This window comes from Acipenser ruthenus, chromosome 5, assembly GCF_902713425.1.
Source record: "Acipenser ruthenus chromosome 5, fAciRut3.2 maternal haplotype, whole genome shotgun sequence".
NCBI classification, from domain to species: domain Eukaryota; kingdom Metazoa; phylum Chordata; class Actinopteri; order Acipenseriformes; family Acipenseridae; genus Acipenser; species Acipenser ruthenus.
Window position 1 is genome coordinate 23,168,197 of NC_081193.1, and position 18,336 is coordinate 23,186,532.

An 18,336-nucleotide genomic window follows, 5' to 3' on the forward strand; every position below is an offset into this window, starting at 1 on the left:
ATAGATTGCAAGATTAATTATGTTTAAGTTGTGTATGATGTAATTATGTTAACCCGTAACCTATGTTGAATTATTTCATGATAAAATATATGAATGAATTACTACATGTTTGAATATTTAGAATCCTAGTTACATCTGAATATATGATTAATTTTTCTTAAACATACCTAGTATAATACTTTATTATACATTGAAAACTAATTATTACAATCTAATACAATCTACTTCATATTTTTGTAACTTTTAAAATAAAGGGAAGTATTTTTATTTTCAACAAGAGTTGTCTGTTTTGTTTTTGCATGTTAATCAGGTACTGATATATGATAACATTGAATTGAACAAAAGTTTAATAAAAACATTAAGGGGTAGATGTAAGTAGATGTAAGTGTAGGCGTAGTGGAAATAATTGCGGATGCAAAATTCTAATTGCATTGTGGCCAGGCAATTATTTTACAATGCAAATTACTCATCACGCACAAATAATGATCCTCAATTATGATAATGAGGGTCTCAATGAGCGCATCAGTCTATTTAGTGGCCGTACTTGCAGAGTTAGGAGTACAGTGAGCAGTAGTCGCTGTATAACATTTGTGGAGCACAAAAACACAAACCAAAAAAAATATGTTTTGGAGGGTCAGCAATTGCCTAGGTGCAAGGCAAAATGCTTACATCACCATATAATGTTTCCATCCGCTTAGTATCCAGATCACGTCCAATTCATGCTCTTTTCTTCATTTGAATGCATTGAAATATAATTGTAATGGATTAATGATAGCGGGTGCAGAACACCAGGTGAACACCATTCTTTACATGTGCCGCATTTTTAGCGGCCGGTAAAATCTGACTTTACTGCAGCTAAACATGATTTACGGCAGCATTATGGGGGTTTTGCACCCGCAAATCATTTTGCACATATCCTTGCATCACCCCCCTAAGTCATATGTCACATGAATCATATTTATAGCCAGAATTCTGAGATTACTGTAGAATACATATTCATATGTACAGTGTAACATTTGATTCCACTTAAATATGAATGTAGTTTTCATGGTGATATAGAGGGATATTGTAGTAAAACCCTAGATAATGTATAGTAAAATATTCGTCAGACATAACTAAAGGCGTGTCTTGAGATGTTATTCACATACATGTATACTTGTCTCAAGATAGCGTAATACTTAACACACACAAAGCGAACCGTCTTCTTGTATCTGACTCAGTAAAAACAAAACAGGTTGTCTTTCACGGCCCCAAACTCACATTCTACACACAGCCCCTCCCTTTGCCAGGCTAACATACCCCTCACATATTTGCTCCCCCAATCAGAGCCATGCATTCCTGTCCCACCACCCATTATCTCAGTGCACCCATACAGTCCATCAACCCCCAAGGGGGCTCTCCTGCAAATGCATGTCTGTGACTGGCTGCAGGCCCGTTGTCCGTGCGAAGGGGACTCTGAATTTAATAACCTGGGCTTGCTGTGCGTGTTAGAGAATCTTCGTAGCAAGTGCCCCCCACCACCTCACCAGTTCGTCTGCCTTGTCCTTACAGTATCCAATACAAACAATAATAACTGGTTACATACAGTACAATATTTGACACTTGCGGTACAGACAGATTGAAATAATCAAACCAATACCAGGTTTACTTTTTTTAGAATTATTTCCTATGCATACGTGTGTTTGGCAATTAGCAAAGGGGCTAATCAAACATATGATATATAACACATCCAGTTAAAGAACTGTCTCCAACACTCTAGTCTTAGCTGGTCTGCAACTTACTGTAAGTCAAGTTACTGCTAAAACAGACAAAACTAATCGCGCCTGATTGCTTCAAAGCACGACTTGCTCCCTTGGTGCAATTGTTCGATCTATTGCTCTGTCTTACAGCTCATCCTTCTTTTCAGGCAGGCAGGCAGCGCTGGAACGAGCCAAGGAACTCGCATACATAGATAGACCTGCCACCTGTAATATACTGGATAATAATCTATATGCTTAAGGCAGCCTAGCCACTGATGAAAGGGTTATCGTGCAGACTGTTAGTTTCGGTGCAGATCACCTGCTGCTGATGAAGATTTCGTGGCTGTGAGAATTTTCAGAATTAGATTTTTTTTTTTTTTTTTTAATGCTGTGTGTTGCTATAAAAAGCAGGGTGACACTGACGCTGCTGTGTCCATAGTAACCGACCCCTGCATAGGATGCAAACAAACCTTGGCTTATTCTGCAAAGCTTTCAATGCTGTGAAAACCGGAGCCAGAGAACTAAAACATGACAAGAATGCTAACTGTTTACTGTATTGTAAAAATGTCGGGACGGTAAATAAATAAGATAGGGTCACTGCAGAGCGAGAAAAGACGCGTATTATTAAGACAACGGGTGTATATTATTACACATTTTTAAATTATAATAATAACAGTATAGATAATACATCATTGTTAAGTTGCAGTCAGCAGTTGTATTTTTTGTATTGATCGCAATGAGGAAAATAACCGGATTTCTTTGTATTTATTTATTTAAATGAGCAGCTAGAATTCCAGCGCGGTGGCTATTTAACTATTTAAAAACTAATTATTGTGATGCATAATACGTATCTAATTAATTCCCAATTGAAGCTTGTTTATTTGCAGCGTCACAGATAGCCTTTAAAAATGGACGAGTAGTAGTAGCCTTAACAGTATTGCCCATTTTCAAATTAAAAAAATAAGTAGGGATTAACGAGGTTCTGCTGCATTGATTAAGATTTGAGAGCCTGTGAGCAGTTGATACTCGGATGAGTGCTTTTACCACTCGCTCTTTACTTAATTTCCTAATTTAATATACGACAGTGAAACATGCTGCCAGGCTCAATTCAGATCACAGGTGAAGCCCTTTCTGGAGGTGAGATTAAAGATATCTGCGACAGCTTGAAGGAAAACAGCGTGCGGCTCCTGTCGGTGCGGGCTTGCCAGCTTTCGGACCGAGATTTCGGGCGGGTGTGCGGCGGTGTCGCCCAGTGCCACGCGCTGGCTCAACTGAACCTCAATCTGGGGGTGGTGTCCAACATCTGCAGGGTCAAACAGCTCGCCGAGGCGCTGACCACCAACAGATCGGTCCAGACTTTATTGTGAGTTTTTATTGCATTTAAAAAATAATAATAAATAAATAATCAATGCAGGTAAGTCAAGTGATTTATTCAAAATAATAAACTAACACCGCTGGTCATTAGTGTCATCCATTTCTACTTTGTGTTACCTGGCTATGTTTAGTTCACTGTTTAAAACTTGTTTGAGCACATGTTTATATGATTCAAGTGTTAAGACATGGTTTATTCTGTACAATGTAATTTTTTATGTACCCTTTTGATTTCCTGTTCTATTTTTGATTTTAAAAGAAATTAAACATGAACAAAAACTAAAATATACAGTGAAATTAAGATATACCAATACTGTAAAACGACCTTACTATTTGTTTTGTATTGTTTATAAACAAGTAATACATGTGCTATAGAACACATACAAGCAATTAAAGTTTACAATGTATGTAGAACAAAGAGCCAAATACATGTCATTGTTAAAATTACTGTGCCTTATAAACAAACAATAACATGTGTTATACAGATAAAATAGCAACATCTAAACCATTGATTCATATTTTAAAAAGCTTATTCAAAGCACTACAAAATATTTGTATGAATTCAATGACACTAGTTAAAATATATTATTAAACCACATTATTATAATACAAAATAAGTTAAATAAATAAAACTAGTACAATATGTACAAACTTAATACAATCCTTGTGTCTTAGTAACACAAGGAAAATTGTATTTGGTTGTTTTGTGTAATACACGTACTTTTATTTTATTCTCTAAACAACTGTGTTCTATTTTACGCAAACTTGCACTGTCCCCATTCTTACACGAGCTCTGTGCTGAAATAGGGTCATTTTAACACTTTATTTTCACAATGTATAAAGCAAAGGGAAAATGCATCAAAAGCTGCTGGTTCTGTATTTGACTCAATCGTGCAAAGGTGAACACTTTAAAGTCTTAAGCTTTAGAAATAAACATTCTGTGTACACCAGGACAATTTAGCAGAGATCTGAGGCTTTTAGGTAGTTGAGCATAGAGAATGTCCAGATACAAATGAAAGACAAACGATAGGATTTGACTTGAAATTAATCATACTGGGGTATGAAGGGCCTAAGATTAAGTCTGGTCATTCGTAATGTCTTGGCTTCAGCAACACTGGGAGTGTGTGGCTCTGAATGTCTCTGCTGGGGCTCTGAGCACTGCCTTGGTATTGACAATAACTCATTCGCAGCTCAGCGTGACCTCAAGAATACTAACATGATGCAAAGTGTGCCAGGCTATGCACCCAGACTGACAATTAGGCAAATCAAGACATTACTAATATATATATATATATTCTAGCATTATTATGGCTTTGGGAAGTTGAGTTTGTTTTTCATTTGTTCATGTTTTTTATGAATATTTCTTTAAACACATTGAGGACAGGGGCATTGCAAGTACAACAGATAAAGATTTAAAGGTGAAGGTTTTTGTTTCCACTGCAGTCTCCATGGAAGCCCCCTGACTGACGCGGGGCTCACCTGTCTGAACCCAGCGCTGTCCACTCACCCCTCCCTCGTCTCGCTCGACCTCGGGGACTGCATGCTGGGGGACGAAGGGCTCCAGCTCATCTGTGGGATGCTACCACCAGATGGAGCCAAATCAGGTAAATAGGGGAGCACCTCTCACGAGCACGGACTGAAAAGCACTCGGGTCACTTTTCATTGAGATCCAGGTAAAACAGACCCATGAGGGTCATTGTGGAGACCGATTCAGACTTGATTGCCCCAGGGTTGTGCAAGGACTTAAGCATTGGTACCTGATGGATTGATAAGATTTAAAGATGTCGTTCATGGATTAACAAGAAGTTTGGTTGTGTAGTGTTACTAATCCATAACTTTAACTGTTTCATCATAATATACAGAATGTAGCAGGGCTAATAAGAAACTTCGTAGAATCTGAGCCAAATGTTATGACAGGAAATCAGCGTCTTCATGTTTCTTTGTGTAATGTAATGCTCGTTGCCAAATATCTTGTTTTTGCTGATTTTCCAATAGATACATTAAAACCGAATTGTATAGCCAACTGTTAAACTACAGACTTGTAGACTGTGTGACAGGAAAGGATCTCGGTATACAAGATATTCAGCCCTTTTACTCATTATGAAAAAAATGCAGTTGATTTTCATAGCTGTCATTTTCTGCTGAAAAAAAACCTACTGCCAACAAGTGTATAGTAAGTGAAGAATGAGATAACATGATGTCAGCATTGCACATTTGCAGACCGGTGATATACTTGTGTTATACTGTATACTGTATCCAAGACACCTTGAACTGATTATTAGGTTTCACAGCTGCAATGCGATGCAGTCTGAAATCTGGGTGCCGAAACTAATGCGGCTGGCAAGTTTGGTACCAACCCGAATACCTGTGTCCTTGGAACACCCATCTGAATGCTTTGTCTTTATTCTATAGAAGTATTATTTACAAAACCGTGTGCGGCGGGGGCTTATTATTGTTATTTAGTAAGTAAACCAAAAGCTTGACTACGCCACATCTTAAATTTGCCAGGAACGAGGAGCCCCAAAGTACCAATTTCAAAATGGTAACTGCACTGTTAACAATTAAGTTCAATGCAGAAAGTTAGATCCCCCAAAGAGATAAATTAAGGTTCCCCACTCAAGCCCTTCTCAAATAAATTAAAACCAAGGAGGCAGGTATAAGATATAAAAATACAAAGAATGTTAATTAAAATACTGGAAAACTTTAACAATAAATAATTTAAACTAAATTGCAAGACAGTTTGCATCAGATTGGGAACAGGCAGCTGCAGTACCACTGGTTTCCACTGGGGTGGGGTGGGGTGGACAGTCTTGACACTCTGATAGGAATACACACAATAAGATCAATACACAGTACTGCAATTCAAAGGTTCCCAGCATCTGTGGCAGCAAGAGTGCCTGGGATTCCTAAATAAATGAAAATACACAAATTAAGAAAATAAAACCCCAAAACTCATTGCATAAAGGATATCACAAGAAACACAAACAATAAATAAACCAAAAACAGTGCATGCAGGATTTCACAACAAACACAAATAACCAATACTATAATGCTTCAAAAGTAAATAGACAAATTAAATTAAATCACATGTTAATGTGATCCCGGGCGCAGTTACTGCCAGAGACTGCCGAGTATAAAAGAGAGATAGCACGATATTGATTACTTGTGTGAGTTTTAAATAGTATCTGGTATTCAAAGAGTAGTAGTTACACTGCCAAAAGAACAGCATTTTAGCGATGTTAATAAAGAATGAGATAAAATGATGTCAGCATTGCACATTTGCAGACAGGTGATATGCTTGTGTTACACTGGATAAGGGCGTCTGCTAAGAAATAAATAATAATAAATGCAAGACTGTATACAACACAAAAAGAAACAAAAGGGACATACACTATATGCTCTACTATGGTACTGGAGGACTGTGCACTGCTGTCATTTTCTACTCTCAATGACTGCAACTGTTCATGCATATTCCGGAATTCATGTCGTTAGACATCTAAAACAACTGAGGGAGAGGCACTGGCAACCAAGCTTTCCCTTCCCAGTGTAAACTCGATACGGTCTGATAGCCTATAAAAAGTCCAAAAAACAACAGTTAAAATACAAACAAAATATATCTATTCCCCTTGTAGATTATCTCTTAATTGCAGACCAGGCCTGTTGCTTGTAGAATCTAAACAATGATCCAGGTTCCTTCGCGACGTGTTGTGCCAACCACCGTTTCTTACAACAATTAAACAAATAAAGAATATATTTCAAAACAGAAAAATAAGTGACGGCTGCTTACAAGAAACACACACAGACCCGAAAGGAAAGCTTGTCCAATACAGCTGAAGTGAGTGGCTTTTATTTGGTCCGAGAATTAATTAATTACATTTAATTAATTAATTGATTAACAATAATTAGTGTTCCATTACCTTCAGGTGCATGTATGTTTCATCCCACCCGCTACACGTGTATGAAATATAAGTGGTTAAAAATACTGTAATGTGTATGCATTGTGCCCTCTCATTATTGCTGAGGGAATTCAGTTAGTAAAGGGCCCTGCTATGTATTACATAACTTGTGTGCATAATTACACACATACACAATAAGATTGCTGTGAACGTGAATGATTCTGAAAAGGGATTTACAAAAATGTTCAATAATAAGAGCATTAGAAATCTCAAACATCTCAGCCCTGTGGTGTCTTGTCCGGCCTGGTCTAACAGGCTCATTAAATTGGAAGAAAAAAGAAAGTCGGTCTGACGATGTGAGCTCCCTGCATTGCTTTTCATGTGGGTCTTGTAAGGAAACCGATGAAAGTCAATGAGAGAATGCTGCACACACGCAGCAGGAGAACATATGGTTACAAATAAAGTACCGTAAAAGTAATGCTGTTTCAAACTCTGTGACAGGACCTTTGGACAGGGCATCATGTCGGAAGTTGAAATCCACAGCCATGCACAGTGTCAGTACCGCTGTGCAGTATTTGATCAGCTCAAGGTGTTGCTCGTAGTGTCATTGCAGTGGTTCCACAAGGGTTCATTCAGGGTACTACACTGGTATGAAAATGGTAGCACAATGTTTTTCACATTTTTTCTGTAAGGACTGTCTGAGTTTAGATCTCCAGAGCTGCAGTACTCATCATATTGCCATAGAACCAATTTCAAAAGATTTAAAGATTTAATTCTGGCCGAATTGATGCTAAGAGTGAGAACACCATTCTGTCTCTTCCACAGGACTAAAGGAGTTGACCCTGAGCGCAAACCCTGCCGTCACTTCCAAAGGCTGGGCCCGGCTGGCCATTGCTGTAGCCCACAGCTCCCAGCTGCGGGTTTTAAACCTGGACTACAACCCCTTAGGTAAGAGGATGTTACAGGAGAGCTTCCTTCTGCAGAATGACTTCCTCAGAGGTATGGCAATGAATCATTAAGCTCGGTTACCAGTTTGAATCCAGCCAACACTGGGAGCAGACAGGTGTTCACTTCCAAAAAACACCATCACACTCGGCGGGCAGTAACTTTTTCATGATTACTGTAGTACTAAAATGAGTTTGTTTTTTTTTTCTCCCCACTAGGACAATAGATATTCACGGATGTTTGACTTAAACATTATATACATCCCCCAAATCAGGTATCGAAATAATAAAGCTGGAGTCATTTTAATGTAAAACGGGTGTAGAGTGCTGGTAATATGCAAACATCTGGGAAAGTGTCCTGATTTTAACCCTTCTACATGCCAATATGTGTGTAATCACCCAGGCCTGACCTAGATTATGCGTACTGGAAATGTGTGTGTCCAGGAGTTCGTTTATACAGATGTTTTATACATCTCTAAATGTCCCCTAGTTAGACTGTAGATTTGTGGGTTTATAGTTGATTCTCTTCAGGAACTACTGGCTGTTGGCTACTTCTTTATCCCTCTTGAAAGTATATATATAGATAATACGAGAGAGAGAAGCAAGCAGACATGTGTTTAACACTCCTGTAAGCCAACGTGTTAACAAAATTCACAACTTCTGCTAATATTCAAAAAGTCCTTCATTTAAAGCATAGAACAGGGATCAAATCCCCCCCTTACTTGGTCATCTAATTCAACCAAGGACAGTTCTAATAAGAGCTGCAGACAGTAACGATGAAGAATGTGGACAGGTATTTTAGGCCCGTGAAATACTTTAATATGTATCATTCTAGAAAGGAGAAGGAGAGCTGAGAGATGACAGTAGACTAATTAATTCATCTTCATCCTGTACGTGGATTAACAGATTACTTCCTTGTTTCTGAGTTGATCGGTGCATACGGATGCTCTACATTTGTTTTAAATGTATCATGGTTTGTTCTATGCCAGTACAAAATTCATCACTTTACATCTGCTTGGTATGCTGCAGTATGTATATAGACGCACAAACATATAATATAACATATTGTAAACGAGCCTCACCACTTACAGTTCGTTGCCCTTTTAAAAACAGACCCAGGACACAGGAAATGGATTTTAAACACCGACGCGGTATATTTAATTCACCAAAATAAACAAAAACCAAAACACCTGGCTCCTTCAGAGTGCTAACTACACAGTATGCAGGTCCCTTTACCTGGCATAAATCAAAACATCCAGTATCAACACAGTACTCACAATGGTGACTGCTCGGAAACAGAGCACACCGCCTTCTGCTTCCTTCTACTCAGCAGTCTAGACTGACTGCTTCTCGTAAATACCCTGCACCTGGTTCTAAATTACAATTACCACCAGGTGCAGGGGATAATTAACAATAAACTAAATCAAACAATTACACAGAATGTGCCTACGCACATGTTTTGTGCAGGGAAGATATTAACCCCCTCCCTGCTGTCTTATATATATATATATATATATACACCAGTATATACATACCCATGCAATCAACTTGAAACCGTCCCTGTAGATTGTTATTTAAGAGTAAATAAGGGTATGCAATGGAATAAAGGCCACATTACCAATAGGAATATGCTGAATTACATAGAGGATGTGTGACGTTTCTAAGCGGGATACGCAAACAAGTAAGCCTCCAACACATCAGGCTGTTTAAAAGCTATTTATGTACAGTAGCTCTAAACCGTATACATTTGGTTTCAGTGCAAACAGTAACAGAAAACAAACCCTGTCTGCTGTTTTTAAAAGGTGAATGTACCAGCACATTTACAATCTATTCAATTATTCATATAAAAGCTTTTAAAAAGACCTGCTCATAATGGATTGTTCTGTGTAGGTGGATGCCCCTAAAATATATAAACTATAGTATTTCTGTGAAGGAAAAATAGCATTTTCATCTTGAAACACAAGCTCACCAGTATGCGGGGCAGCAGTGTGGAGTAGTGGTTAGGGCTCTGGACTCTTGACCGGAGGGTTGTGGGTTCAATCCCAGGAGGGGAACACTGCTGCTGTATCCTTGAGCAAGGTACTTTACCTCGATTGCTCCAGTAAAAACCCAACTGTATGAATGGGTAATTGTGTAAAAAAATAATGTAATTGTATGTAAAAATAATGTGACAATTGTAAGTCACCCTGGATAAGGGCGTCTGCTAAGAAATAAATAATAATAATAATAATAATAATAATAATAATAATAATAATAATAATAATAATAATGTATTCCCACACACAACTAGAGTTAAGTTCTATTAAATTACTGAAAGTTAGACTGAGGGGTGGCTCTAGAAATAAGTACTAGGTGGGTGCTTAGCCTGTGGTGAGTGGAGCCAAGGAGAATATTTTGGGTTAATAAGCTCTGACAACCCAGAGCAATCTCCTTTTTTCCTAGGTTTTGTAGCAGTTGTTATATCTGAAGTCATTATCATGACTGAGCTTTACTATAAATACATACATTGTTAATATAGCTGGTCATGTATGTTGTGCTGTATTATTGTGAGTGTTTATATGAGAAAGAACTTTAATCAACACATGCTAAGTTATGCTACAAAAGGTACACAGCAGAAATAAAAAGACAGTATTTGTTTTACAAGTGAATTAACTATATTACCTTATTAAACCAAAATTAAATGAAGAATAAAACACATGTGTTGTGTTAGTGCTACCTTCATACTGTCCCTTTGGAAGAAAAAAAAAAACTATCCAAGTCCTTTGCTTCTGCATTTTCAATCGATTTTCAATGTACTGCTACTGCTGTCACTTAAAAAACAAAACAGTTACAAAACGTAAAATAAAAAGTGTTTCACTTAGTAAGTACAATGCATTACACACACATTGGTTACAAATCCGATTAGCTACAGTAAACAAAATATTTAACAAAATGAAAAATAAATCTGAACACAAACCTGTATATGGTGTGTGTGTGTGTGTATATATATATATATATGTATATATATATATATATATATATATATAATCACACACCAAGCCCTAAGGCAGAAAGCCCTGTAGTTCTAGGATTCTCACAGCAGTAATGCAGTTCTAGCATGATGTCAAACAGTGTGTGCTGTCTTACGGGGTATCTAAGAAGAATCAGAAAACAGCTGCTGCATTCAGAATTCTCTTGGAGCATGCATCTACTCTCACACATTGAAGTAGGACACTCATTTTTTGATTTTTTGCAACTTCTAAATTTAGCGACTCGATTGTCTTTGAACAGCTACGTTTGAGATGGAGGATAGGCTTATCTCTTTTAAAAGGTGATACAGTTTTGGCATGCTGTAGAAAAAACAATGCAGTAAAGTGCAACGACAGCCCAGTGAGGGTAAAAGTGTGACTGTAATGCTTAAGGTCGTCAGTCTGTTACATTTTCTGTAAAGGGTTGTTTACTGTTTAAACTGTATACATTTTCACTGTAGACAAGTAGACTTGATTTTGTGTCTGTAATTACACTATGTAACACAATTTTTGTTCCTGGGTAGTAAGTGTTATTTCCTAATTGCTTATGCCTCAAAAGTATAGAAAATGGCTATTATTCCCCACAAACTTTGCTTTTGTGACCAGGACAGTGATATTTTGAAATTTACCTATTTCCAATGAGAAAACAGGCGAATTTGTGTCTTTTCGTTCACATAAAGTCAGAAAAAAAACAACATACGAATCCAAATTAACATGTATTTATACTAAAGTAATACAAAAATGACTACAAAAGATTTAGAAGTGAGTAGTTTTTCGAGATTTACGATTATATTGTAAATCACTTTCACAAATCAGCCCCCAAATGTAGGGATATCCTACAGCCCATTGTGCCGTAGTTCTTCACCAGAGTCTCAACCAGCTCCACATAGTTTTCGGCCTTGTGATTTCCCAGGAAGCCCCGAAGCACTGCGACAAAGCTGTTCCAAGCCGCTTTCTCCTTACTAGTGAGCTTCTTGGGGAATTCATTGCACTCCAGGATCTTCTTTATCTGTGGTCCGACGAAGACACCGGCTTTGACCTTTGCCTCAGACAGCTTAGGGAAGAAGTCTTGAAGGTACTTGAAGGCTGCCGACTCCTTATCTAGAGCTGTGACAAATTGTTTCATAAGGCCCAATTTGATGTGCAGTGGTGGCATCAGCACCTTCCGGGGGTCCACCAGTGGCTCCCACTTGACGTTGTTCCTCCCCACAGAGAACTCGGTCCGCTGTGGCCAGTCCCGCCTGTGGTAGTGCGCCTTGGTGTCCCTGCTGTCCCACAGGCAAAGATAGCAGGGAAACTTGGTAAAACCGCCTTGGAGACCCATCAGGAATGCCACCATTTTGAAGTCTCAAAATGTGTCTGCCGGATGCTTGCAGCCTCTTGATGCCATCTCAGAAAAATGCAGATATGTATCCACTTTGGCAGCTGGAACTAAACTGAACTGGTGGGCTTAAGGCCCCTGTATTTATACTACTATTTATATTGCTGGAAAGTTCTAGAAGTTACTCCGAGTTTACTCAGCACTGAATCTATCTGGAATGTTCTGGAAAATAGGTAAATTTCAAAATATCACTGTCCTGGTCACAAAAGCAAAGTTTGTGGGGAATAATAGCCATTTTCTATACTTTTGAGGCATAAGCAATTAGGAAATAACACTTACTACCCAGGAACCAAAAAAAAAAAAAAATTGTTACACGGTGTTATCATATTAATGTTGTAGCGTTTCAGCAAGAAAGGCAGAAAACAGGAGACTTGTTCCTTTTCAAAGCTTTATTCAGCATACATTTCTCCATACATAGAGTCCACAACTCTGTCAGCTTCTCGGGTTACACACACAGGATACAGGAACCATGGCAACCAGAACAACAATAGCAGCCCTAAAATAGCGGTGCAGTGCCTTCTTATAACTTTAGCTCCACCCCTTTATTCTAATAGGGTACCAGAGCTTACACATCCCGTTGGTCCTCCACCGCACACTTCAGGCCAATGGGAACACACGGAACACGTGCACACACAGTGACTCACAGATAGGACCAATCACAGGGAAGACACAGACCACGCACAGCACGACTGACACGGACAGACAGAGGACCAATCACAGAGGAGACACAGACCATGTCCACGCGCAGGCCAGGATTACAGACAAGAGGTAAACAAAGCAAGCGGTGGGAAATACAGAGCAGGAAGGGAACACAATTACAACGGGAATTATAGTACAACACAAATGCATAGATCGTTACAGTATTATACTTCTGTATAATATTAAATTACAGTGGTTTACAATGCATACAGATACGATAAATGATAAAAAAAAAACTTTTTTTTAAAAAGCAAATCACTTTATGATCCCTATAATACAGTGCATTCTTTATTAAACATTTTGTAAATTACAGAGCTGTTTAAGATTGTTATCCCTCCGTAGACCCGAGAAGGCATTTTCAGGTTTGCCGTTTAACCCTTGCCACACGGACATGCCTGTGTCAGCACTATATTCATTTTGGAAGTGACTTTGACCCTTTTAAATTTGATCGCAGAATCTCATCAAGCAGCTTCTTGAAGGATCCCAGGGTGTCAGCTTCAACAACATTACTGGGGAGTTGGTTCCAGACCCTCACAATTCTCTGTGTAAAAAAGTGCCTCCTATTTTCTGTTCTGAATGCCCCTTTATCTAATCTCCATTTGTGACCCCTGGTCCTTGTTTATTTTTTCAGGTCAAAAAAGTCCCCTGGGTTGACATTGTCTATACCTTTTAGGATTTTGAATGCTTGAATCAGATCACCGCGTAGTCTTCTTTGTTCAAGACTGAATAGATTCAATTATTTTAGCCTGTCTGCATTCGACATGCCTTTTAAACCCGGGATAATTCTGGTTGCTCTTCTTTGCACTCTTTCTAAAGCAGCAATATCCTTTTTGTAACGAGGTGACCAGAACTGAACAAAATGTTCTAGGTGAGGTCTTATTAATGCATTGTAAAGTTTTAACATTACTTCCCTTGATTTAAATTCAACACTTCTCACAATATATCCGAGCATCTTGTTGGCCTTTTTTATAGCTTCCCCACATTGTCTAGATGAAGACATTTCTGAGTCAACATAAACTCCTAAGTCTTTTTCATAGATTCTTCTTCAATTTCAGTATCTCCCATATGATATTTATAATGCACATTTTTATTGCCTGTGTGCAGTACATTACACTTTTCTCTATTAAATGTCATTTGCCATGTGTCTGCCCAGTTCTGAATGCTGTCTAGATCATTTTGAATTACCTTTGTTGCTGCAACAGTGTTTGCCACTCCTCCTATTTTTGTGTCATCTGCAAATATAACAAGTTTGTTTACTATACCAGAATCTAAATCATTAATGTAGATTAGGAATAGCAGAGGATCTAATACTGATCCCTGTGGTACACCACTGGTTACCTCGCTCCATTTTGAGGTTTCTCCTCTAATCAGTGCTTTCTGTTTTCTACGTTAACCACTCCCTAATCCATGTGCATTCATTTCCTTGAATCCCTACTGCGTTCAGTTTGAGAATTAATCTTTTATGCGGGACTGTCAAAAGCTTTCTGGCACTCTAAATAAACCATGCCGTATGCTTTGCAATTATCCATTGTCCATGTTGCATACTCAAAAAAATCAAGCAGGTTAGTTAGACACGATCTCCCTTTCCTAAAACCATGCTGACTGTCTCCAAGGATATTGTTACCATATAGGTAATTTTCCATTTTGGATCTCATTATAGTTTCCATATATTTACATATAATAGAAGTCAGGCTTACTGGTCTGTAGTTACCTGGTTCGGTTTTGTCTCCCTTTTTGTGGATCGGTATTAAGTTTGCAATTTTCCAGTCTGTCGGTACAACCCCTGTCAGAGACTGTTGCATGATCTTGGTTAGCAGTTTGTAAATAACTTCTTTCATTTGTTTGAGTACTATTGGGAGGATCTCATCCGGCCCAGGGGATTTGTTTATTTTAAGAGCTCCTAGTCCCTTTAACACTTCTGCCTCTGTTATGCTAAAGTTATTTAAAACTGGATAGGAACAGGTCGACATGTGGGGCATGTTGTCCGTGTCCTCCTTTGTTAAAACCTGTGAAAAGTAATCATTTAATATATTTGCTATTTTTTTTTCTTCGTCTATGATTTTGCCATTTGTGTCTCTTAGACATTTAACCTCCTCTTTGAATGTTCTCTTGCTGTTAAAATATTGCTGTTACATCTTCCTGTGGAAATTCCCTGACTGTACGAGACCTCACAGCAGTAGCGCTGCAATTGAAAGAGCCATCCTAATCGGTTTCCATGACACCGGGTTCTGTGTCAGATCAAAGAGAGCGATGTTAGCGCTGTAGGCTTTTAATCGATTTAGCTCTCAGTACAGTCACAGAAAGCAGCATACCAGCATTATGTGTTTCTCAAATTTGATGATTCGTTTTGCATAGCTGAAATCCTATTAGAAAGCTAGCTCCCTGTGGTTTTTAAAAATATTTACGTACTTTAACTGAAAATACCAGCAGAGAAACACACTGTACACCTCCTGAGCTGTGAGAGAGCTTCAGAAAATCATTGATGGCCTCCTGCTTCTGCATGTAGAATCAAAAGAGTGCAAATCTGGCTTACAGGGTAGGTTACATGAGAGAGCATTAAAAAAAAAAAAAAATTAAAAAAAAAAAAACAACAAAAACAAACTTCATGCTAAACTATGGAAGACTAAATAGACACCAATGACATTTTCTGTTTTTTGTTTTTGTGTGTAAAAGCCAATAGGGGGACACTGCAGAGTTAAGAACATGTTTGCCTTTCCTGTCTGCATTAGAAAGTCTATTTGAAAATGGAACTATAATGCAAAATACTGTGTATGCAGCAGTTAAATTCAGTACAGCGAGAAACACCACAGTACCTGCAGTAATTAGTAATGTACTAAAATGGTTAACATTTTAGGGTCTGAAGCAGCAGTAAACACCATCAGGCACATAGTTATAGGTTTAATTGGAAAGTGTGTTTAAAAAGGGATCAGATCCAGGTCTGCAGTATAACAGGAATTGAATATTGTATGGTACAATATACCAAGGGTTTCCTGTTCGTGTTGCTCTATAGGAGACAAGATAGCCGGGATGCTGGCTGTTGCCGTGGCGTCGAGCCGGACACTGGAGGTTTTAGATCTTGAAGGAACAGGCCTCACCAACCAGTCTGCACAGGTCAGCACTACTGTGGCTTTTTCTGTGTGGGTTAGTTGACTGTATGTGTACCACATTGATAGTGTGTATATTCAAAACAAGCTAGTGTAACACATTCTTTTAGAATTAACCCAGTTGCTAACAGAAGATGGTGCTGTGGGCTTTATTTTCAAAGAATTTCCACAGACCTTGATTGGGCTGTGTGTAATTCGCAGGGGGGCACCCAATTAAATCTAATCCTGATCCAGCAGTGTGTGAGGTCACCGTGATATCCTGGCAGTTTCAGCTTTTCTTCATTGGAATACAATTTTCATACATCTGGATGTTCATTTTAGAAACAGTTTGAGCCTGCGCAGTGTGTAACCCACTTGCACATTGTCAGATTGCTGGATTTATTGGTGCTACCTAGTCTGTTGTCAAAACAGTCTGTCTCAACACTCTGTCAGCAAGAATATTTTTGGTGGAAACAAATGAGTCTGAGCAGAGTTCCCCTGTCTAGAGCCACGCTACTTCAACAATACAATTTCATCTCTCTGCAAAACCACTGGCAGCAATCCTACCAGGTTTTGTATTGATAACACAGCGTGTTTATTACAGTGTTTTTTTAATCGACCCAATGAACGGGTGGTGTGCTGGTTGGGTCCTACAGCCAGGGGAGTGCAGGTTTGCGTCCTGGCTGTGCGAAGTCGCCGATCTTTGCTGGGGATTCCAGATACAGCAAGGCATTGGCTTTGGCGCCTAGTGGCCTTTGTCCTCCAAACGCTGGTAGCTCACTGACATGCGCTCTCGAGTTCCTGGGTGTAGAAGTGGAAGCTGGCTTGGTTGTGGGCTTGGAGGACGCCCACTGAATGTTCGGTTCTCCAGAGCTATGTGGGGAAGTGCTGCGGTGAGGGGGAAAATTATTGGACATTCTAAATTGGGGAGAAAATCAGGAGTAAAATAATTGGGCACTCTAAATAAAAAAAAAAAAATAAAATAAAAAAATAACAGTGAACAGATGTTTGTTTTCCCCAGATCTTCCTGGACATGGTGGAGAACTACCCGACGTGCCTGCGGATGCTGATCCTGGCTGAGAACAACATCAGCACGGAGCTGCAGCAGCAGATCTCAGACCTTCTGTCCGAGGGGGAGGAGGAGGAGGAAAAGGAGGGGGAGGCGCTGGGGGGCGCCGGGAGTAGGGAGAGGGAGAGGGAGAGGGAGAAGACCATCTGGGTCGCCCAAAACAGTAAGGAACCAGGCCTGCAGGTTTCTTCAACCTCATCTTCTCACTGTGCAATAGAGAGGAAGGCCGCCACATTTTCGTGGGGGTCAGGCAGGGTGGTGTATTGTAATAAATCCTGGACAGCTGTACTACTGGATGATCTTTAAAATATTATCACTTTAACTGTCTTCTCATTTGTATGGTCTAATTTTTTTTAATCAAACAAAAAATCAAAAGCCCTCTCTCTCTTTCTCTCTCCCAGATTCAAGTTCACACATGGTCTTGGTGACGTCAGGACTCGGAGACAGCCTATTGGCCGAAACGGAGATGTGACCCAGGAATCCTCTCTCCCTACTGCACCGTAGCCTGTCGCATGATGCGGTCAGCTGATAGCGAACAACCAATCACTTTGCATGGTCTTTTAGCACTTGTACATAGATTTAGACAAATGTTATAAATAGGCACAGGTTTTGATTGAACACATAGGATCAATTGTAATGAACTTGCAGATTTAGTACGGAGCTGTGGACTAAGCTGCAGACTAGCTAATACGGTACTATCTCGGGATCATCCCCAGCTACGTACTAACTTGCAACGAAAAAAGAAGTGGAACAAAGCTGGGGACTAGCTAATCCTCAGCTTTAGTGCAGAGCTCAGGATTAAGCGCTTTGTTGTCGTGTGCTACCAAACAGGAACTGAAGGGAGAGCTCAAAATTTGAGGGATTGATTCCAGATAATTATATTTTAAGAGTAGTATATTTTGTTTCAAGATCAAAATCTTTTTTTTTTTTAAGCCGAAGAACTTGTGTTTTTTTTTAATTAAAAAATGCTGAAATGTTGAATTTACGCACACAAGTAAATATTAAGGCTGAATTGCATAAGAATATTTTCCCATTTTCTTAAACTAAATTCACATGTATAAATCTAATTTTCCTAAAACACCACTAAAATTAATTAAGCTGCATTAGAGGACAAACAAAACTTATTAGTCCTCATTATCTAATTCA

General features: G+C 38.9%; 1 protein-coding gene across 2 annotated transcripts; it reads left to right on the plus strand.

Moving 5' to 3' along the window:
* Positions 1–1,910: 1,910 nt before the first annotated feature.
* Positions 1,911–17,760, plus strand: LOC117402630 (leucine-rich repeat-containing protein 73-like). 2 transcript variants are annotated; one of them, XM_034003966.3, is made up of 6 exons: positions 1,913–3,102; positions 4,554–4,714; positions 7,832–7,954; positions 16,049–16,149; positions 17,143–17,353; positions 17,592–17,760. In XM_034003966.3, exons 1-6 carry the CDS (start codon positions 2,831–2,833, stop codon positions 17,660–17,662), a joined length of 939 nt encoding a protein of 312 aa, XP_033859857.2. In that variant the 5' UTR covers positions 1,913–2,830; the 3' UTR covers positions 17,663–17,760. The 2 variants fall into 2 exon arrangements, with proteins under 2 accessions (XP_058879826.1, XP_033859857.2); XM_059023843.1 differs by lacking the exon at positions 16,049–16,149 and having other exon boundaries at positions 1,911–3,102; positions 17,126–17,353.
* The last annotated feature ends 576 nt before the right edge of the window (positions 17,761–18,336 follow it).

What these genes read in the sequence shown, in the direction of transcription:
- LOC117402630 (XM_034003966.3), top strand. Translation starts at nt 2,831, where the DNA reads ATGCTGCCAGGCTCAATTCAGATCACAGGTGAAGCCCTTTCTGGAGGT. An exon ending in CCTGGACTACAACCCCTTAG is followed by an intron (nt 7,955 to 16,048) that starts GTAAGAGGATGT and finishes GTTGCTCTATAG; the next exon opens with GAGACAAGATAGCCGGGATG. An exon ending in TCACCAACCAGTCTGCACAG is followed by an intron (nt 16,150 to 17,142) that starts GTCAGCACTACT and finishes TGTTTTCCCCAG; the next exon opens with ATCTTCCTGGACATGGTGGA.